This window comes from Pygocentrus nattereri, chromosome 21 (assembly GCF_015220715.1).
Source record: "Pygocentrus nattereri isolate fPygNat1 chromosome 21, fPygNat1.pri, whole genome shotgun sequence".
Taxonomy (NCBI): Eukaryota; Metazoa; Chordata; class Actinopteri; order Characiformes; family Serrasalmidae; genus Pygocentrus; species Pygocentrus nattereri.
This window is the reverse complement of record NC_051231.1, coordinates 5,332,960-5,356,229: the sequence shown is the minus strand read 5'-3', so window position 1 is coordinate 5,356,229 and position 23,270 is coordinate 5,332,960. Positions and strand designations below refer to the sequence as shown.

At 39.1% G+C, this 23,270-nt stretch overlaps 1 protein-coding gene across 10 annotated transcripts in view; it reads right to left on the bottom strand.

Moving 5' to 3' along the window:
• The window catches only part of LOC108441428 (calmodulin-binding transcription activator 1-like), a 435,952-nt gene that overhangs the window by 152,957 nt on the left and 259,725 nt on the right, over positions 1-23,270 (bottom strand). For all 10 annotated transcript variants that reach the window (XM_037532064.1, XM_037532059.1, XM_037532066.1 and 7 more), the window contains one exon: positions 13,534-13,669. In XM_037532064.1, coding sequence (XP_037387961.1) covers positions 13,534-13,669 — 136 coding nt within the window. The remainder of the gene's footprint in view (positions 1-13,533; positions 13,670-23,270) is intronic.

Genomic DNA, 23,270 nt, shown 5'->3' with positions numbered 1-23,270 from the left:
CTCCAGCGGGAACAACAAATTGTTATTCTTAAAGACTTTGTTAATAGGTGGAACGTGAGATAAATGATGGATATTTTTTGTGTAATCTACAGTGAATAGTATTTGCAGCTGCCGTGAACCACGTTATGCAAAGTCAAATGTCTCTCAACATTTCATTTCAGTCCTGTTCCACCTTAAATGGTGCCTGAGGCGCCACTGCTGTACTGTAACTGCAGCACCATTTAAGGTGGAACAGGACAATTCAAACAAGAAGCTGGCAAATGAGAAGCGACTTCAACTTGATGACTTTTTAGTGTTTGTCAGTTTCTCACTGCAGATTAAGCGTATCAGGAAAGCGTACCAAGTCCATTCATACTCATTCCTACTGCTGTGGTCCATGCTGCTGTTATTTGTCCACCCCCTTTATTTGCACCTTCTATTTATTGTTTATTGTTTATTACTTTGGGAGTTAACTGGACCGTGAGTACAATGTTTCGTTCCACTACATGTACCACATGTGATGTGAATGACAATAAAGCCTTATCTTATCTTCGTCTCCAAATTATCGACGTTCGTCTTAAATCTTTCTCTTTGCCGATTTCATAGCTACTACCTAGGTGAGATTGTTGTCTGAGTTGCTGTGTGATCAGCAGTCTATGTGCCAACCTTCAGTGTCAAAAGTTGGTGAATGAGCAGATATAGGCTACATTAACGTTTAAGAACATTTATTGTTAAAACTGTGCTGAATAGTCAGCAGAGCTCTATTTTACTGCACAGGGGGATTATTTTATTTTTGGAGCCACAACAGGGCAGTAAATGAGCTCCATATTGCTGACCCCTGTGCTAATAACTATTGGTCATTAAAAGACTTTTATTTTAGTTAACTTTGTCTTTTGTATCTGCTGCCACTCAAACTGTTTGAACATACAGACTAGTTTTGTAGAGTGAAGGAAACAAACTCCCCCATTTTCATTATTATTAAAATGATGTATTAAGTGTTTTGAGATGTTGTTGTTGGGATGTTTAATCTATTAATATTCAGCTTTTTATCACTTTTGGTGGCTAAAATTTCAGTGCAACCCTAAATAACAAATACTGACTCTAAGGTATATCGTTAGTCTTCAAGTCAGGAAAATTTGAAGTATACTTTGGCCTTTTAGCTTTAACTTTTAGCTTTTATGTTTTCTGTATTTAAGTGCTGAACACTCTGGGCAAAAAAAATATAGAAAGAATTACCTGATTACCTGTGTGTGCGTGTGTGTGTGTGTCTGTGTGTGTGTCTGTGTGTGCGTGTGTGTGTCTGTGTGTGTGTGTGTCTGTGTGTGTGTGTGTGTGTGTGCGCAGAGTAGAGCAACTCAATTTGCTCCTTTGCTGGGTTAAAGCACAGACGTGCACATGCAGTCTCTGCCCTGGGATCTGGGGTATTAGTCTGCGTGTGCATGTTTTTTTGAGTAACTCAGAGAATTAAACAAACAAACAAACAAACAAGTCCATAAAAAATTAAAAATTACATCCTCGGCTGCTCTGTTCTCTTTTTTAATTTTTATATATGCCCTAAAAACTGTGCTGCTTCACTTCTGTTGTTTCTCTCCTCTTGCCAGTATTAGATTTGACAAATGTATAATATTTCATTTCATGCCCACGAAAAGCCGGAGGTGAATATTAGCGAGAGGAGGCTTTTGGGGGGGGGGGTAGAGGGGCGGTGGATAGAGAAAAGAGAGAAGGCAGAGGGAGAGAAAGTGTGAGTAAACACACAGTGACGAACGCAAGCTGACAGCCTCTGGTTTTTATCGGAGGCCATGTTTTTTTGCCTGGACCTGGGATTTCCCGGCGGCTCTGATATTAATCCACACTCTTCTCTTCTCTTCTCTTTTCTTCTCTTCTCTTTTCTTCTCTTCTCTTCTCTTCTCTTTATTATATTCTCTTCTTTTCTCTTCTCTTCTTTCTCTTTTATTGTATTCTCTTCTCTTCTGTTCTTTCTCTTTTCTCCTATTCTCTTCACCTCTTTTCTCTTCTATTCTTTTATTCTATTCTCTTCCATTCCTTTCTCTTCTCTGCTATTCTTTCTCTTTTATTCTGTTCTTTTCTCTTTTCTTCTATTCTCTTCACCTCTTTTCTCTTCTATTCTTTTATTCTATTCTCTTCCATTCCTTTCTCTTCTCTGCTATTCTTTCTCTTTTATTCTGTTCTTTTCTCTTCCCTTCGATTCTCTTCGCCTCTTTACCCTTCTATTCTTCTATTCTATTCTATTCTGTTCTTTTCTCTTCCCTTCGATTCTCTTCGCCTCTTTACCCTTCTATTCTTCTATTCTATTCTATTCTGTTCTTTTCTCTTCCCTTCTATTCTCTTCTCCTCTTTTCTTTCCTTTTCTGCTCTTTCTTCTTTTTTCTCTTCTCTTCTCTTCTCTTCTCTTCCATTCTCTCATCTTGCCCTTCATTCTCACTTTGTCTGGCCTTGGGGGGACTCCTCCATGGCCATCTGAATCATTGACATAGCATCTGCTGGATTTGAGCTGTATTTCTCTCTCTCTCTCTCTCTCTCTCTCTCTCTCCCACGCTGGGGACTCAAAGACTCAGAGCTTCATCCTCCTACCTGCCGTTTGCTGCTCATTCATTTCAGCCGAGATTGAGGACAGACTTGCTGATAGAAAGAAAGAAATAGAAGAGAAAGTGCTGAGTGCTATAAGTCTAAACTGACTCATCTAGCCTGAACCATTGCATGGACAAAGACCTTCGTATATGTGAAGGCATCTGGGTGGACTTCAGGACATCTTTACAACATACCGTTCTGCTCAAGCATTATCCGCTCCAAACTGGAAAATTACAGTGACCAGATAACCCCTGTTACTGAGGGGTTTTTCTGAGGCTTATAACTGGAGTTTAATATGTTACATGTATTGTTATGCAGTATTCCGTGATGCAGTCATATATCCCAACATATCTCTACATTGACTTGACAGAATTCACAATTTTTTCATTTCCATGTTTTCATTCATCAATGTGCCCTCACTAGAATACACAAAACAATACAGTACATTACACAGGTTTATCATACTGCCGTTGGAAATCCCTCTGGAGCCTCACCTCTAATCTACAGGCAAATAAATACAGCCATGCTAGCATTAGTGCCTCGGTTGGTGAACAAAATCATAAAGAAATTAGTGATTCTATGTTCAGCACAAGTTCCCCCTTCAGCCAGAGAAATTAACCTAAACTGAGGTGAGGTATCAAGCTACCTTGCTAACTTCAGGTTTTAAGCTTTTCATCCCCCTCATCTTTCTGTTTGCGTGATCTTTTCTCTCCATTGTAATGGTCATTTGAAGACAGTTACCACAGACATACGGCTGTAATAAGATTCTGCATCCAACAGCTTACGTAGTGGACTATCCAAATAAAGTGAGAACAATTTTTACATGAGCACTTACTAACCTCTCTTTATGCCATAGATCAGAGGTCACTCATAGGCAGACTGCAGTCCAAGTCCGGACCTAGACGCTGTCCTATGCGGACCTGGACCTACAACCGATAAACTATGGAGAATTCTTTAATTTCGACCGGGTGGTCCTATTTTAATCGGCGTAACATTTCTAGCCTTTACAGTAGCTTTAGCAGCCTGGGGGACTCATTGACCAATCATGCGCTGTAAATATCACACGTGATGCTACTCAGCCAATCAGATCAGTGCATTACGATGAGCCCAGAGACTGAGTGAATCACGCACACACAAGAGAGGGACGAGGTGAGAAACAGCAGTCAGAGAAGAAAGTGAGCCAGATTATTTTACATGTCGTGCTCTAAAAAAAGAAAACTGACAATAAATATTGCTGAAATTTGACTGAATTGGACTTTATTTTATTTGACATTCAGCTGTTGACTCCTTCAGATGTTGATATTCCTACTAGACTACTTCAGTTTACAGTATATGGCACTGAATCATAATGTAAGTTAGACACTGTGATGCTCTGGACCTTTGCTTATTTTATTACAGATCTCTGCCTTAGATGAATTAAACAAGCCGTTTTTGTTACTGTGACTTTAAGACGGATATACGTAAAATGATCTCTGTTCTGATTGGCTGCCCCACATTTTGCTTTATGCAAAAGCCGTCCAGGATGAAATGCTCATAGTTACTTCAGCATGTATGAATATAACTAAGACTGCTGTGAGCTGAATAATTGGAGATATGTACACAGTTTTTTTAGTGTTTTTTTCTTTAAATCTAAACAGCACATGCACAAAAATCCACACCAATGCAGTTGTAGCTCCCACGGTTAAGATATATCATCAAAGGGGAGTTTACATAAATCTCACTCTAGAGACTACAGTCAGTCTAAATTAAGTGAATGAAGAATGGATAATAAAAACACCTTTTTTCATAATCTTCACCAACTTCGTCGACTTTCTGAGCTGAGAACATTTCCAAATTTCTTTGATACTAGGTGAAATAAGGCTTATATTTAGACTGGATTCTTCTGTTTTAACTATAAATTACACTGAGCATCCTGCGAGATTACACAGACTCAAGCATCTCAGAATGATTTCCAGCCCTAATTAGGCCGACAAGGTCTCTGGTGCTGAACGATGTTCCGTCACTGTCAAAAACACTAAAAACAAGATGATTTGGTAAAGATTTCTGTTCATTGCAGTTACTGTGGATGATGAAAAATTATGAAGCTCCATTCTCTCTCTCTCTCTCTCTCTCTCTCTCTCTCTCTCTCTCTCTGTCTCTCTCTCTCTCTCTCTCTCTCTCTCTCTCTCTCTCTATGAGCAATGAGTGTCCTTTATAGTTCTCCATTCTCCTCTAGCTGTTAGCGGCCATGCTAATGGCCCTGATTTATTCCTGTTGGTTTAGCCAAGGAGTCTCCAGGCGACTGAAGCAGCTCACACAGCTAAACCACATCTGTTACAAGCTCCGTCTCCCACACTTGCTGGTCGACGTATTGCGTGTGAACGCGGGACTGTTTGTCAGTCAGAGTGTGGCCGTGAGTGAAGAGAAAGCATGACGGAGGTGCAGCACGTTAAGGCCAGAGTAGTAACACTCATCTTTTATTTACATTTCGCTTCCATCATCTAATTGAACATGGTTACTGCAAGAAAGCACAACACTTACTGAGAGTCTAGACTCCAAGGCCAAATTCCATTTGTTATTTTTACCACGAGTGTCTCCTTGCATCTTGGAACTGAGTTACAAGGGGTAGTGTTTGAAATCTTCCTCTACAAAATGGGATCCTCAAATAAAGAAGAACATTAACAGGCTTTCATTAACAGGCTACTGGTGGTGCTCGGTAGGTGACTGCCCGACCCCTGGGCATGAACATACAAAACTGAGGGGTAAGACTAAGTGGGGGGGGCTAAAATGGCATTGGGCCTTAAAGTAGGACCTGACTGATATACTCTTAAGCCAATAAAACTGACTATATTTAATTTAAACTAACTGACGTTAATTAATTTTTGGGCAATGCTTTATTTGGGAAGTCCACTATAGATGCTTTGTAGATACTTAATCCTAGCCATAACTTTAACCTCGACCCAAAACCTAAACCCAACCCTCACCCTGGTTCTAGCCTTGACCCTGTGCCAAATTCTCACCCTACCCCTTCACTGCTTAGAATCAACTGGGTTTCAACAGACAGTTTGTTAACAATGTAAACATCTGTAGATAATCTATAGGGCACTATAGTAGATGACCCAAATAAAGTGTGACCAGTTTTTACATGACCACTTACTAACCTCTTTTTATCCCTTAGATTATTTAAACAAGCTGTTTTTGTTACTGTGCCTTTAAGAACAATATATGTAAATGATCTCTGTTCTGATTGGCCATCCAGTGTGAATAAGTGTATAACTACACTGCTGTGGGCTGAATAGGTGGAGATATGTAAATGAATAGTTTTTTCAACATTACAAAAACAGTGAATTCAAAACAGCCTGTTTTTGCAGCTTAGTTTCTGTATATGAACTGTATGGAAAGGGGAGTGAATAGTGCATTTTGAAACTTTAATACTTTGCAGATACTACAGTAAACTGTTTTCTTATTTAAAAAAGTGAGGAAAATGTGGTTTTCCATTATACAGTTCTTTTAAGATTCCATGAATCAGTATCGACAAAAGGCCCACCCATAAACTGTTGATATTTTTAAAGAGACTTTCTTTCGCCTACCTTCAGCATCAGAGTAAAATATTACCACACACACACGCACACAACTTTATGTAAAGAAAATAGATTAAAAATTAGACAAAGTAAATCATCGCTGTCCTAAGAAAAGCATTATCTCAATTTTTGTCGATTTTTATTTTTCTACATCATTTCAACACACTAGCTGTCCTTCATGCTGTGTAAACATTTATTGATGAATGGATCAATAGAAATTCTCTAAAAATCATTGGGAATAAAATTTACTTTTTAATTTATTTAAATTTACTTATATTGAAAGGCAGGAGTGTTTTTGCCTTCTCCTGTAAAGTTACTATTTTGGAGATGCCTGTTTTCATTCGGACAGCGACCAAATGTTAAATAAATGAAACAAACAGAATTGCTAAAATTATTCGAAGCTCCACCCCTCCACTACAATTTACAATATTTAAAACTGTGAGTCTGGAGGTAGTATATAAATTTAAAGCAATGCTGAAGCTTTCCTCATCTCCTTTGTTTATGCCCTGTCCACTACTCTACACTGTGTCCACTCTCTCTCTTCTGGAATCGAATTTCCTGGCCTTAAACAAGCAAACACAGAAATCAACCGCCCGGTCAATTCACACCTTTATTGAACTGCACTTAACTCCATTACCTCCATCCTCTTCAATGGCCAAACTGTACAAATTCCCTGACGTTGAACGGACTCTTGCAGAGGTCATTTGCATCTACCTGAACTTAAAAGAACACTATTAACTCCTAGAAGACATAATTATCACAAGTGACAACACAAATATGCATAACATAATATTTAATAAATAATTATTTATTTATTATAATCATTTTTTGCGAAGCTACCTGCCTTATGAGTTGCCTTATCATGTAGAACTGAATTTTACTCTCTACTTTAAAGTATGAAGTTTTAATATAAACACCGCTTAAGGTTCACTCCTCGGTCCTCCAAAAACAGATTTTGTAAGGTTTTGAATGAATTATTTTTGTGATGTCCTGAAATCTATTTACATATATCTGCCTGTTAACCCTACAGCAGTTTAGCTCCTCCCATTCAAGCTGAACTTACATGGAGCATTTTGGTCTGGACATCTTTCTGAATGAGGCACGACACAGGGCTGTCAATCAGAACAGGGCTCATTTACATATATCAGTTATAAAGGAACAATAATAAAAACAACCTCTAATCGCTTTACTCAACAATCTGATGAAAAATATCTGTTTACAATTAATCCAATCCAAAATTACATACATATGTAGAGAACTCTTTAGTGTAGAGGTTACCGTGACAATGAGCATCACATGAGTCCAGTCAGAGTGAGATGAGCAGCAGTGAGCAGTGCTTGTGTTTTTAATGACTAAAATTATGTCCGACTCAGGAAAACGTCCTTCACATGTCCTTATTAAAGAAGGCGTCGTGTTCTGAGACGCATAAGCTGGACGTCTGTCCCACCGCCGTCTTTTAAAGATCAGAGCATGAACTTCGTCTCCTCTGCAGACCAGTTTCTGCTCCGCCGTGTTGAACGGTATAAACTTTCATTATGACGCGACGCACATGCGAAACGGACTTAAACTTTCCGATAGGGAATGTAATCAGATACAGGCGTTTACATGGATATTATTCTTCTCTATTTGACAGATTATTTACAGGATTACCCATCTCATTCAATCGGGTAGAAATTGTCTTCCGAATAGCCTCAGTCGGACTAGACTATTCTAATTGTGGTGTTTACATGGACGTATTCTATTCTGAATGAGCTATTAGTCAGATTATTGATGGATTATTACGCTGCATGTAAATGTAGCTAAAGAGGTGTAAGAAAATGGCCACATATAAATTTAATTATGGTTTTAATTTCGTTTAAAAACACAGCACTACGGTGTTAAATTGAACCCTTAAAAAGAAGAATACAAGACGAATGCAGAATATGGGCCTTAATTGTACTATAACTTCATTCTTAATATTACACAGCTTTCTCAGTCAATTCAGAATCAAATACAGCTCTGTTCAGCATTCTGGACACATTTAACATCTCAAAAGTTGTAATAACTAACATATTATAATGATTTTATACACTTGTCCTGTTTTTGTTATAAAAAACATTGATCCCAAACTTTTGAACAGTGTAAATTAGTGTATATTCTTACATATAAATAACTATACTGTGCAAAACAAATAGCAATAAGGGTCAATTTACCTATAAACCCACATAACATCATCAGGACTCGTGTTACTTTGGCCTGCTTTCAAGGCTACTGTGGCCGTCGCAGGGTTGCCAGAGGGGTCGCTAAATAGATAGTGATATGACAGAGCTCTTTATTGGGTCACAAAGAGAGAAAAGAGGGATATGGACGGCAGCTGCGGGCAGGGCAGCTGCGGGCAGGGCAGGGAGGGCTGGGGGAAATGGGAGCAGAAGGAGAGCATGAGAAGGCCTCAGTTAATCGATTTTCACCCTTCAATAAGTGCTCTGGTAAACAACAGCAGAGGTCAATAAAAAGCGACCAAGATGAGGCTTTATACTTTTTCATTTGAACTCATCCATCCGTCTCTCTCTCTCACTCACTCTCTCTCTCTCTCACCTCCTTCTCTGTGTCTCATTCACTGAAACAAACCCGTAGGCTTTGCCGTCAATGCTTCTTCCACAGAGAAAACACCGAGTCTGTCTCTTCAAGCTGAATGACTCCCTCGCTAATGTGTTTCAGTTCTTTTCAAAAGAAGAAAACACCATTTAAAGCTTATTAAAGAGTGGCCTAATGTCCCCTAATGTCTCTGACCTGGTTTGATGGGATCAGAGAATGAAATGACAAATATTACATACATTTTATAAATATACATATTTAGAGAAACAATACATCATACTGTATATTGAATAGACAAGGAGAAAACATTCAATGTAAGCTAAAGTAAGAAGTCATTTTCAACCGTTCTTTTGACAAGGTACAAATGACAGCTGGCACTTTCGCATTAGATAAAAATAAAAAATATTCAAGCCCCCCCACCCCCCCTCCCAACTGTGTTGGTAATAAGCTAACTATATATAAAACCATCATTTTTTTGGTATTTTCTATTGGGAGCTGGCTGTCCCAAACTCTAACCCAGGGCTTAGCAACCCAAATGTTAAGAACCACCTTGGGAGCCAAAATATTTCATATTCATTTTACGATCTTAGCAATAAATATGACTCAGTATGTGCTGGTGTACTATTATAGAATAAAACACATAATATAAATGAAAATGCAGACTTACTTTGCTCTGCTTTAAGCTTTAGTTCAGCTATAGCCACTTTTCTCGCATCTCCAGCAGGAAACTTTTCCACAAAAGTAGAGCAGTTTTTTGTAAAATGTCTCTCAATATAAACTTTTTCAAGCATAGCTATATTTTAGTGCAAAGGAGGATTGTTTTATTTTTACCTAAAAACCTAATCCTGCTGTGGAGCCTCAACAGGGCCGTAGAATGTTGCTGACCCCAGCCTGACCACTATATGACCACCATATTTCAACCTGTGAAAATAGCACTTTTTACATTGCTATGTGTTTCAGTTTTTTCAAGATCTTTTTGATTCCTTTTAAAGTCAAACGTGTCACGATTGGCCCCTCCCAGTCTTCCATGTGCTTTTGATTACTCGTCCATGTGCTTTCTTTGTTTTGATTCTTCCCTGTCCTGTCCCCTTGTTTCCAGACCCTGGCCATGGTTGTTTTCACCTGTGTTTACCACCTGTGTCTTGTTTGCCCGCTGTATTTGAAGCCCTGAGTTTTCCGTAGTCCCTTGCAGGTTTTTGTTTGGTATGGTAGTGTTTGGTATTGTTTGATGTATTGTATTCTCATGTTTTTTGGTGATTGTTTTCTTCCAGCTTCTGTTGTGTTTGTTCTGTGTTTCTGTATCATGTCTGTACCCCAATCTCTTTGTGTTGACTACCTGACCCTGGACCGTCTTGACCCTGAGTATGGACTTGCCCATAATAAATCTTGCTTGTCTTCGCACATGTATCCGCCTCCTCATTGCTCCCAAATGTTAGAAAAAGATTTAGATTTATCATGAGTTACATTTTTTATCTAAAACACTGCTGTCCCATGTTTTCATGGTACTACAGAAACACAAAAAATGTAAGTCTGCAGGCAGAGCCTTATTTTAGCCACACCCCTGCATTTTACAGCCCGAAGTAAGAATGCATCTCTGTCCCTTATAGACACAAGGTGAGCAGTGAGATCCCACTGATTTGAAGTAAAGGAGTCCAAAAGCCTGAAAATCAGTGTGGAACATTAAAAATTTGTCTGCAATTAAGAAACTTTGTGTTTTGATAAAAACATGATTTTATGTGAGCACAACTGCTCAAAGCTGTGTTTGCTGGCCACGTACTGGCTAGTGTTTTTGAGTTGTGCCCACAATGAACACTATTAAACTATTTGATAAAATTTCAGTAGTGTTTTGATAGTCTTGGTAGTTACAAAATGAATACTTCAATCATTTGTTTTGAGCGATATCGGGGGCTGATTTACCAAGCTCAGATTAAGACTAAGCCCAGCCTGAAAATTACTTTGAATAATGATTTATCATTAGCATTGAAATGTTTGGGCAATGTGACACTGCAATACTTACATTCGATTTAGAGCTTTACATACATTATAATTGTAATTATATACCATATTAGCCAGCCAGTGAGCAATAAGTTAACCAACTTGCTAGCCACAGTGCATTTAGTTAAGTAAAAGGAAAACGGTAGTGGTGCTGAAGTGCGCGTGTGTGTGTGCTTGTGCGCCGTGTTGGGACAGGAGTTTTTGTGTAGCAGGTTGGATGGACTAAAGTGATGAGAGAAGCCTCCGGGCGGTAACATTACACTGGGCACGGATTCTTTTTCTTTTTTCAGTCTCAGCAAATGGCAGTAGAAATTAAACTGTGTTGGGCCAGAACCAGTGGCACTGAGGGCGAGGAGCTGTAAGTGTTGGACAGTGTCTGAGCAGTATAGCAGAGCTGTCGCTCAGTGTCTGCTCTATCATGGTATTAAAGCAGCAATGTCCTGGCATTTATCTCCATTAGAGCCAGTGAGCAGGAACATGGGCACTGGGGCTACGCTTTATTACCAGTCTTCATTTAAAGGGGTTTGTCTGAGCTTATATATTAGACAGGGATGAACCGATACAGAATATCCAGGCTGATAACAATACCTGATAATAAACAACTAGAGACGGCACAGATCTAATACGAAGTATCAGGCTGATACCAGCGGAAAATGCTGGATCGAGCATCAGATAGAAAAAGGTAACCTAATCTACTTCTGTAACAAGTCTATCCAGTAATATCAGACTTTCACATTTGGGGTGTTAAGCTGTTAGATGAGTATTTCTTCCTGTGGAGTGTTTTATATTTATATTTGAGCATTTTGAGCATGACAGTCTGCTGCTGCTAGATCTATAAAATAAAAAAAGACTGTATAAACCTAAGTTTCAATATTGGTACAGATATCGGAAACGTGGTGCCATCACTGTCAACAACTTATTGTGGCTGTTAGTTTTAGCATTAAGTGATCATTTTAGGCTTTTGGCATTCTGAAATAAGTTTACACTATAGTTCATATAGGAAGGCGCAGTAAATATAGAAAGGCTAAAATGTAAAGACGGATATTTGAGGAACTGAACTACATTAGATGTGATAATTACTGTAGACATTTAGCTATTTAGCAAATCAGTGCTGTCGGAAGAAAACCTCGTGTCTCCAAAATGGTAACTTTATAAGAGAAGGAAAGAACACACTGTACTTTTAATGTAAGTCAATGGAACCAGACATTGTTCCAAGTCATTATGGGCCGTTTTGTTTCATCCATTCTTTGTGAAACTGACACACAATGTAAAGGGCGACATGCATTTTCAAATTATGTCAAAAACTAAAAAAAATGCCAAAAAATAAGATACATGGTTTTCTGATGACAACAGCAAATCTCTTTTACAGAGTCCGGGGGTTTCTAACCTAGGGGTCCAGACCTTGGGTTCCAGGAAGGTTGCGAGGTGGTGCTACAAGACATATAGCTTATCAGAAACAGAGAAAATAGTTTTGATGAGTGCATACAAGACCTGCTGAATGGCTCCATCTACAGGTCATTGACAGGCTAATTAATATTGACTATAAATTTCTGCCGGGTGAGCTCATTACTAAGGGGGGATGGGGTGGGGGTTGTCTCAACTGGCCAGTTGAGCTCAGCTCCAGGATAAAGATTTGTGGTGTCTGGTGTAGCTAAAGAACGTAGGCTCAGTAAATAAATAGACTTACTATTTAATTATTCTTCTGTATTTTTATGTGTAAATTGTTGTGTGTGGGGAGGGGGGCACATTTGAGAAAGAGGTGGTTACAAAAACCTCTTAATACAAAAAGCGCCCCACTGTGAAAAAGTTAAGAACCCCTGATGTAGTGATTTAAAATGCTAGGTTAATGAAGCTTTAGGAGTCTAGCCCAAGGCCTCTTGTTAGTATATTTCTGTTAGATTTTTTGTCCTATTTTTACATTATTGGCCAATTTATCAGTTGCAATTATCAGCCTTAATTCCTATTGGACCAACAATAATAATTACATTGTCATGCTTCCCTTCGGCTCCCAAGCCGACCAGGACTCCATTACCCAGAATACCACTGACTCTCACATGAGTCACATGACCTGCACTCGCTCTCAGTCTCCTGATTATTAAGTATTGTCACCTGTGTTTCAGCTTATATATACTCACCTGTTTGTTCAGTTCTTTGCCAAGTTTTGACGAGCTCTCTAACATTACGAAGCGTTCCATGTCTGATAGTATTTCTGTGTATTGACCTTTGCCTGTTTTCAACTGTGTTTTGCTTCTCCCACTTTGTCTCTCTGTTTATTTGGTTTTCGATCTTTGCCTGGTTTATCTCGACTTCGTCTTTTGGTATGCTCCCTTATTATTTGTTCCTTTTGCTGTTTTGCTGACTTGGACTGTTTTTGACCATCCCTTTTTGTCTAAGCCCTTTATTAAATTCCTAATTCCTGAGCTGTAATTCTATGTACCATTATTTGTTAGCTATAATAGCCTCATAGCTCCAGTACAAAATCACAGCACTTTATACACCAAACATGTCTTTCCTCATCAAATATATTTGGGGTAATGGGAGAACTGTAAGCTTGATTTGTCACCAACCTAATGCTGTAATAAATCCATTGCTTTATGTACAGCTGTACAGCCAGAGCGCCACAGGAAGTGTGTGAGTGGATGTGAGGGTGTCACACATTCTATACTATTCTCTATACTATACTAGTCTTCAGACTGAGCTGAAGTCAGTCCTGTTTCTTAGAAAGGATGAATGCAAACTACATCTGCTCCGGTGTCTCAGTGTGTGTGTGTGAAGAGCATGTTGATGGCACTGTGCTGCAGGTGGAGAGGAGTCCCTTCTTCGTTCTCTCGCTTACCTCAACTCCCTGTACTTTCAGCTTCATGTGATCCTCCCGCGTGGTCTTGCCGTCTTTTCTCTTCTTCCAGCAGTAGCCATCTTTCCTGTACTTCACCTTCTTCCTGTTGTACAGGATCATAGACCCATTCTGTGGCCTGGAAAGAGAGAACGATGTATTTTAAGCACACAAACTACTACAACACTGATTGTCGCAGATTTGACAGCACACAATATACACTGTTCGAAATGAAGGTTCTGTGCCGGTGCGTTTTTCGTTCATCAAGCTACAAATAGTGTAAATGTTCCCTCAAAGGTTCTACAGTGGTTTTAAGGTCTGGTTGTGCACCTTAAATCAGTTTTTCCAGGTGAAAAGTCTGTATTTGTACCTTTTCATAACCAAATGTTTTAAAACAGAACAGTAAAATAAAAGCCTGGGGGCAAGGCAGGGGGTGTGGAGTCAGTACATATCATAAGTATACATATCATATTATCAGAATCAGAATTAGAATCCTTTATTGATATTAGTGGCTTATGGTTCAGTTATGTTCCCTGACTAAAGGTACTGAGATGCACCCTTGAGGGGACCAGCCCAGTGACGAGAGGGGCACTGCCCCAGTGACAGTTTAGTATATTTTATTCTGAGAGTGTACAATAAAATAAAATTTATTTAGCATGACAGTGCCCCCCACCCCACTCCCCACAAACCCCTTTACATTGCCCACTACTATGTAAGACCTTCTAGCAGACCTCTTAGCGTCATCTCAGGATTAACACATAGCATTGCATTTCCATGCATTTCAAACAGCTCACTTCATTGTCCCTAACCAGTTTATCTGCCAGCAATGACAAAAAACAAAAGATACAAATGATAACTCACACCTCACTGAAAACAGAGATGTGCTTCAGTTCTTAAGCATTGACCATTAACCATTCGAGGTGCCAGTATTCAGATACTGAAACTGCTGGTCAGGCATTGCATTCCATCACAGAAAGACACAGAAAATCGTAAACTACACTCTCAGAAATAAAGGTGGTAAACTGTTGCTCTTGTCCCTGAGGTGGCACCCTCAAGAGTACAGTGTTCCTTCACTGTATCATCTTCACTGTGCATCGCGGGTTTTCAAAAAATATTAATGGAAAAAATATATTGCGGATTTTCGCTACTTCGCGGGTTTTCCGCGGAACTCAATCTGTGGAAAATATATATATTTGATTAATTTTTACATTAAAAAATCCCAAAATGTATAAAAATATATTAAAAATATTAATTCTAACAATAAAGGAATGTTATAAATCACAAAATATTGCGATTTACAGTATATAGCGAGAAGCAGCATCGCCCGCCTGAGACGCTACATGCCTACATGAGATTGTAAACAACACACAGTAAGTGTAAAGGTACAATGCATGCACAGAAGAGTGTGGGAATGGTTATTAATGGAATGGGAAAGGTTTATGTAGCGTAAAAGTGTGGGGGATGGTTTATAAAGCCTTTAAATAGTGTATAAATACTTAATAAATATAGCGTCCCTACTTCGCAGATTTTCGGGAAGGGAACACTGTACATCTCTGTACATTTCATCAGGGAACATAACTGAACCATAGTCCACTGAAATGATCTTTTCTAAGCTGGACTGACTCCACACCCCCCGCCTCGCCTCCAGGCTTTTATTCTACTGCTCTGTTTTAAAATATTTGGTTATGAAAAGACACAAATACCAACTTTTCACCTGGAAAAACTGATTTAAGGTTCACAATCAGACCTTAAAACAACTGTAGATCCTTTGAAGGTACATTTATATTGTTTGTACCTTGATGAACAGATGACTAGTACTCACTGGTATCCAGTGTTACAGTTAGCTCTAGTGTTAGCTCATTTGCTGATCTAATTAATCCAATACACAAACCCACCGATTTCCCTCAGCTTTCTTGAATAATAAAACATGCTTTAAAGCACATTCTTATGTATGCTGCTATATTTTTGCACAATACCAATGCTGTCCCCTAAAAAGCAATGCTGGCAGCCAAAATATCAATCAAAAGATGTTGTATTTACATTTACGGCATTTTGCTGACGCTCTTATCCAGAGCAACTTACAATTTGATCATTTTAAACAGGTAGGCCAAGGTGGTGTTAGGAGTCTTGCCCAAGGACCCTTATTGATATAGTGTAGGGTGCTTGCCCTGGTCGGGGATTGAACCCCAGTCTACACCGCAGAAGGCAAAGGTGTTAACCACTACACTATCCCAACCACGGTATTTGTTCTTTTGTGCCATTATTTTTTTCCTTCTCCATGGCTAACTGAACATCTGTTGATTTATTTTAAACTTCAATCTCTATCACATTTGTGTTGGCAAGTAAAAGAGTTTTTTATTTATTATGATTCGGATTTAAAAAAGTTGACTTTGCCATATATTAAAGAAAAAAAAGTCAGAAGTGCACATCTTAACCTGCCAATATGGATTGTAAACATAATCCATTATGTGAATTACTATTTAATTAGATATGCAATGAGGTAATTAAGAATAGTACAACGAAAACGACAATAACAACTCTCGACTTCTAAAGGTTAACACACACGCCACTTCATGTACAGAGAGAAACTTTTAAAAACTAACTTGTCCCTGTACCATTTCAATATAAACCTATAAACTCAGTACCAGAATCCAAAAGACCAAAAACTCCCATCAACCACGGAAAATCACTTGGTTTTAAGAGTGGAGAACCTAAAGCGCAAAAGCCATTCTTTCACACACAACACTGTGCATCTGCCTCCTAGTGCTATGACATTGTGAAGTTTATAGAGATAAGCAATCATTAAAGGTTGATATCTTTCTTTACTGAAATAACCGCTCAATCTGCGAAAGGCATTTTAAAACCTCATTCACAGTCCCTCTGAGCAGTTACTGCGAACTTACGGCACATCTCTCTCATAACTGTTTATCAGGGAAGGAGTGGCATAAGCAGGAATGATGGACTATTCTCCACTCCTCCGTATTACAAGCATTAATATCTCCATTGGGCCTCTTTATCTGCTACATCAATTCCCATTTGTATTGGGAGTTTATTGCTTGCTCTCTCCTTCACCATTTTACCATTTTATAGCATTCTTCTCAGCTCAAGCCACTTTCTGTGTTTTGACACAGAGCGAAACGGTCAGAGAGCTGGTTTAACTGGAGTTGCTTGGTGTAACGGAGGGAACCTGAAGCAGTAGGACATACACGCAAGTTATTGAAACAATTCTTCAGCTCATTGTCACAGTCCATGGCAGGTGTAAGGAAATAGGCAGACAGCATATTACAGGCAAATCTAAAATAAGTAGTCCAAAATGAGGCAGGTGAGGAACCAGAGAAACTCGGAAGTTTAAGCAAAGAACTATAACTCAAGCTCAGCTACAGAACTACAAAAGAGACAAAACAGCATGGCAACAAATCTACTGCTGTTCGCAGACAAAATCTTCCCTCTAGTTTTAGTGTTTATATATATATATTTTTTATATAATTGTGGAAATGCTGGCTGATGTTTACCCTAATGAGGAATGTGCCATCAGAAATGGTCCAAATTGGTTGGAATAAAATGTTACATGAACTACATTAAATAAAAATGTTTAACTTGTACAATTTTGGAGATAAGAGGTTTTATAGGCATGGACCATTTTGGAAGGACAAAAGCAAACAAAAACAAGCTAATAATTAGTTAGTTTACAAGTTAGTAACTAGTTAGTTTACACAAACTAACTAGTGATTATCAAGAGGTGAAAAGATAAAACTGGGTCGAAAGTAGAGTGAAGTTTCCAGATCTGATCCTTCGTTTCATTTTTACTTATGCCAATGTTGTAGAGATGATGTAAACAGTCACTATTCACAACCTGAAAAAAGCGAGGTGTGTTTCAAATTCAAAAGCAGGCAAATTTTTTTGGAGGGGAGGTTGATCAAGTTTGACATTAAAGCCAATATGAAACTATATTTTGGTCCTTAAAAATATAAGCAAAAAAAACACAAAACAAAAAAAACATCATTAGTAATATTAGTCCAGAACGTCACATTTTGCACATGCTACAAATGAAGAGATTTCACTGTAATTTACATGAACAGGGTCCAGTTTTTTTTAACTCCTTGAACGGTCAGAGCCTATAACCTAAGAATAGCCCAGGCAGTTTGCATTGAAATCCCTGTAGTTACTGAGTAATAAGCCTTAGTATGTAACAAGCCTGGGATTTTAAGAGGTTAAGATCATCTTAACTGATAGAGAAAGTGTTCACTATGATGTTCACTTTACCATTTAGGAATCCTCTGTGTGCTGTGATGCCTTTGGGAAACCAAGAACAGACTAGCATATCTTACCTAAATTATGTGGCTATACCATCTATGAAAACACAAGGATCAGATCAATACCGGGGATATTGATCGTCAGTATCGAAGTACTTGAATCTGATTGGAGGACAAAAAATTTGATCGGGACAGTATTAGGGCTCTCACAACCAAGAAATTTTTGCTGGCAAATAGTTGCTATATAAATAATTACTTTTATTGTGATTAACTAATAAATTGTCTATTGATCATTGTTTGCAGCTATTACAAATCAACCCTAAATTGGCTGACTGCCCATCTTACTTGCTAGATATGCTTACTTAACAGCTACCGCTGGTCGTAGTGTCGACTCAGTGCACTTACACAGTATTATCTGTAGTTAAACAAAGCTATGCTGCAAGAGTGAAAACACTTATTCTGCCAGCATGCAGACTAAAAACATTAGAATTAGCTACAGAGTTAAAAATTGAACAAACACTACTTAGCACTGCCCTCTAAACATTGGAGCAGAAAGTTAGTAGTTTTTTATTTACAGTTTAGCCCCATGACGTCTCAGTAAATGCATTTACTGCTTTCTTTTATTTATGATTATTTGCCTCAACTCAATTTACCCAAATCACGTCTTGTCTGATGCAGCGTAATATGACTGTGAACCTAACGACTATGGAAAATAGCTGCAGGCAGCTTAAATAATGAAGAACATCTCAAATAATTGCTACTAGGCGATTATGTAATAACTGTGACAGACCTACATAGTACAGAATAATAGGCTGGCCTAATCAGTCTTCACGTCAACATAATGATAACTTAAGGCGGACCAAGGACAGGAAGCAGCTGAAAAGTTCCAAAACAGAAACTCCCTGAAAGGGAGACAGTTTGGCTACAGTTAGAGTTTTGTCCTGCGTTCAGGGCTGAGGACTCAGAGAATGGTGGGCAGGGGAGGCTGAACTGGTTCCGCTCATTTTTCACCGGCGTCGACCAATTCGTCAGGACATTTTTTTTGCTCAGACTGCCAAAACAAATGGAGGAAGCCTCCGAGCCCACCCCGAGTCAGTGCTGTGCTGGCAGTGGGCCACGGTTAGGCTAATGTTGCGACCTGTTTGAAAACTTGGGGGCGGGGGTTGCTTCTTCTAGCAGTCCATCATGAAGGAGAAAGAAAAGCAGAAAAAGCGTGAAAAGGGAAAAAAAGAAAAGTAAAACAGCAAAATGAGCGATTAAAGTTTGTGTGGAAAGGCGTGGAAATTTGAGGAAATATATTTTTCTCCCCCTATTTAAGAAGGAGGTGAGCGTTTTGTATTGAATGTTCGCAGCGGCTTTAATATTTTAACAGGGCTATTTATCGTCACAGTGTGAAAGCTATTCGCTCAGCTCCTTTTCCTCCGGACCTGTGGGGAAGCCATTTTCTTTTTTAATTGAAGGCAGTTTGTTCCCAGGAAAGAAAAAAAAAAAGAAAAAAGAAAAGAAGCACTTTAGCTGGGCTTGCGAGGCGGGCCCCGAGCACATTCGCAGTGGCAGCAGCAGGCCGTCTGCTCTCTGCTCTGCCTCTGTGTACTTAGGCGATCCAATTAATCTTATCGGAATTATACATATTTATACATGGAGAGCAGGACGGAGAAAGGAACGCTAAAGCGCTTCGTTATCAGACGGGGATGACAGGAGGCCCCTTCTGTTTCAGCAACTTAATGTACCGAACTAAAGTGGAAAAATATGCGCCAGCAAAACGTATGTGTTCTTAAAGGGACATGCGTCTTCAGGGAACCTACTCGGGCCTTATCTACACAATGGTTCATATTTGATTTACAATATGATTTTCGAGCTCTTAATGGCTATGTGCAGGGTGTGATGAATTATGAATGGCTTTGGTATGTTTTCATATTGCATACAGAAGATATAAAACCCTGCAGTAGACCAATTCGTGTACTACTACACATCCAGTCACAGCGCTGTAATTATGGCACTAATTTATAAAGCGACTTAATTCCTAAGTGGTACATTTGATCGAATCCATGGAGTACATGTGATACAGCTAGCCATCAATTACAGTTATACCATATGAGGGTAATGCATGGGAACAGATTCATTTATGGAGAAATGTTAAAAATCTTTCTCATTAACTTGGGGAATGTATATAACCCTTCACCAGTTTCTTACATTTGCGTTGATGATGTATTCGCTTGCCTTTAGGTTTGTAAATATATGCTAACTAACTCTCGGCCGGCCCCGGCGGTGTGGGTGGTTCGCAGTATGAATGAGTGAAAATGCTGTTTATGCAGTTCAGGCAGCTGAGATAGTGGAGAATGGCACACGGTAATAACATGATCAAGCCACTTCAGACAAAGAGCAAAAGATGACAGAAGATGCTCTGAATGCAAATCTGTCTGAATATCTGTTTGTGAGTCACTGCGAAACACAGTCTGCTTGTTTTCAGACTTTTCCAGGACGAAACTGTCCACAGCAAAACAGGATTAACGCACAGGAAAAGCACAACGTTCTGGACCTTTTGCAAAATCTCCATGTTTCATTTTTTAAAACGGAGAGAGCAAAACCACGTCTTATTGGTCACTTACTGGCTAAAGATAAAATTAGTGTTAGGTTTAGGGTTATTGCATGTAGATACGTAGATATAATGCCTATAGAAACATATCGCTGCTGTTGGAAGAAAACCTCGTATCTCCATTTGTGTCGTTTTTCATTTTTTGACATAATTTAAAAATGCCTGCTGGCCTTTACATTGTGTGTAAATTTCATGAAGAATAGACGGCCCAAAAAGACTTGGGAAAAATTCTGGTTCCATTGCCTTTCGTTAAAAATGAAGGCAAGTTTTTTTCCTTCTCCTGTAAAATGACAATTTTGGAGATACAAGTTTTTCTTCCGATATTATTCTTACATATATGTACTTAAATATGTTGTACTGTGCAAAAGTCATTTTTCAGGAGATTGCATATTTAAACTCCCATAAAGAATGGGAATGTCAAAGGAAAATAACTGCCCCCATCAGATCAACAGCACTTAAAGCCGTCATCTTTGAGAGAGAGCAGAAAATCAAGCTATTTCAGATCTGAAAACATCCACAGGTGTTTCTGTCCATCCTTCCACTGTGAGAGGACAACTGAATGTTAAGGATATGACAGCAGTCAAAAGCACTGAGAAAAGGAAATAGACTAAAAAGAATAAAATTTGCCAATCAAACTAAGAAGCTGCAGCTGTTCTCAGAACCACCTCAGAGTCCAACATAACAGACTCAATGTAACTGAATGTCTTTTGGATCACTTGGATTGTGAGAAGGAGAGAATGCAACCAACTTCTAAGGCTGAACTTTGGAGGAACTTTACAGGAAAAATATCTCTGCAGACTTAATAAAAGCAAAGGTGGACACAATAAATAATAAAATTATATTACTATATTTTATTTAGCTGTTGGGATTTCTGTGAAGTCTTCAGTTTAATTGTACTGAATAACTGACTGTCTGGTCTGGAAATTAAATAAATGAAGTATGGTCTCTGGCTTTTGCACAATACTATACATAATATCTAAGGGACATATTATTAATTCATAGTACTTACACTAGATAAGAGAATATCGTGTTGTATGTGTGTGCATACTTGTGAGAGCTCTGGGGTGGAAAAATGGCAAAAAAAAGTCGTCTACTCAAACAAATGGACATAGTAAGTATGTAGAGTAACATCCCATAATGCACTTGAACAGAGACTGAAGTCATCCCACGCAACCACTCATCTCTCCTGTCTTCACATCTACCTTTTCACCTTGCCTGGTGATCTAATAAAAGTGATAACAGCGATGGCAGCTGATAACAAATAACCCTCTGTGTATTCCCTCACTCACTGTCACTTCAATGTCATCAATCATGCACATCAATCAATCATCCCATTACCATGGCGATGGGGCTGGGACAGCATGTGCCATGCCTGTGCTAGGACACAGACACACACACACACACACACACACACACACACACACACACACACACATACACAAACACACAGAAAGGAGACTATGTATGGTCTGCTGGCATGTGTAATGTAATTACAGCATAGACACAGCATGATTTGATCTGGGCTGTCAACGTAAGAGCAGTGATGGAAAACATGAGTTCATCATTGTGTGGGTGTCTTATAGAGTCGGTGGCAATAGAAGGCTGGACTCGAGGAAGTGTGCTTTAAGTGTAAATACACCTCCACCTTCAGGCACTGAACAACAGACTACACGTCAAAAGTTTGTGTACCTGACTGACTGTTTTTATACACATTCTGACCTAAAATGCTTGAATTTTATTCTCAGGCAAGTAAAGTTAATGGTTAGGAGGTGTAAATGCCTCAACCATTCTGTTTGATTACAACAGGTGAGTAAACAAGCATCATTAAATATCAAGTGTAAGCATGACTGCATTAGCTTAGATTGTTTTTGTGCAATTCAGGATCATTTTTCATATACAGTACTGTAGAAAAGTCAGAGACTGCCCTTCGTTTGATTTCATTTCCCATCAAAACGGTCATAAGAAAATCCACTTGTATAAGGAAGGGGTCAAAGGAAAAGGTGAAAGGAAAATAAGTGAAAACGAAAAAAAAGGAGTTTCCAAAGCTAAAGAACTGTATTGCTACCCTCAGATGCATTTTTAGGTCCCTAGTGTTCAGCATATGTAGGGCTCATTCATGCTGGAAAAGCATCCCAGGTGGTTCCTCATGGAACTGCTAGAAAGAATGCCCAGAGCTACAGCAAGGCAGTTTGGATTTGTTTACTTTTTTTGGTCTGTGCAATTCCATAGGTGTTATTTTATAGATTCCATGTCTTCAATATTATTATAAAATGTGAGAAATAGTAAACTCTTTTATAAATAGGTGTGTCCAAACTGGCACTTTTGATTGGTACTGTACATCTGGGGCTGGTAAAGGGCCCCAACCAAAGCATACATACATACAAATGAAGCCATGCGTATATTTTTTAATAAATCAGCGCCGCTGCATATGTTGCCTTTGCTGGCCATTGTAAAAGGTTAGGGCAGCAAAAGATTTAGGGCTTCCAGCATTCTTCTGGTTGGCTCCAAACAAGCAAACTGATGTCCCTACGGAGCTTATCTGGATGAAGAACCCCAGAGAGGCTCTGAAAGGGCATAAATAAAGGGCCTGTCTCTGTTGCTACCAGCCCACAAGTGGATTAGAAATTGGGTGTTTGTGTTGGTGAGTCTGGAAGGGGCGGCAAGAGGCTAGTCCCTTATCTCCAGAAAGCAGAGAGTGCCAAGCTGCCAAGGAATCAATAAGGTGACCACAGGCAAGTTTAAACGCAGTGTGCCACGTCGGTGCACTCACTCAGTCAGGGTGGGCTTCCAAAGGCCACGGAAAGGCCACAGCATTCAGAGGTGAATAATTGCATTCAGAAGCTGCTTGATATGATTGGATTCCTGATGCTCATTTTCTGGATCACTAACTG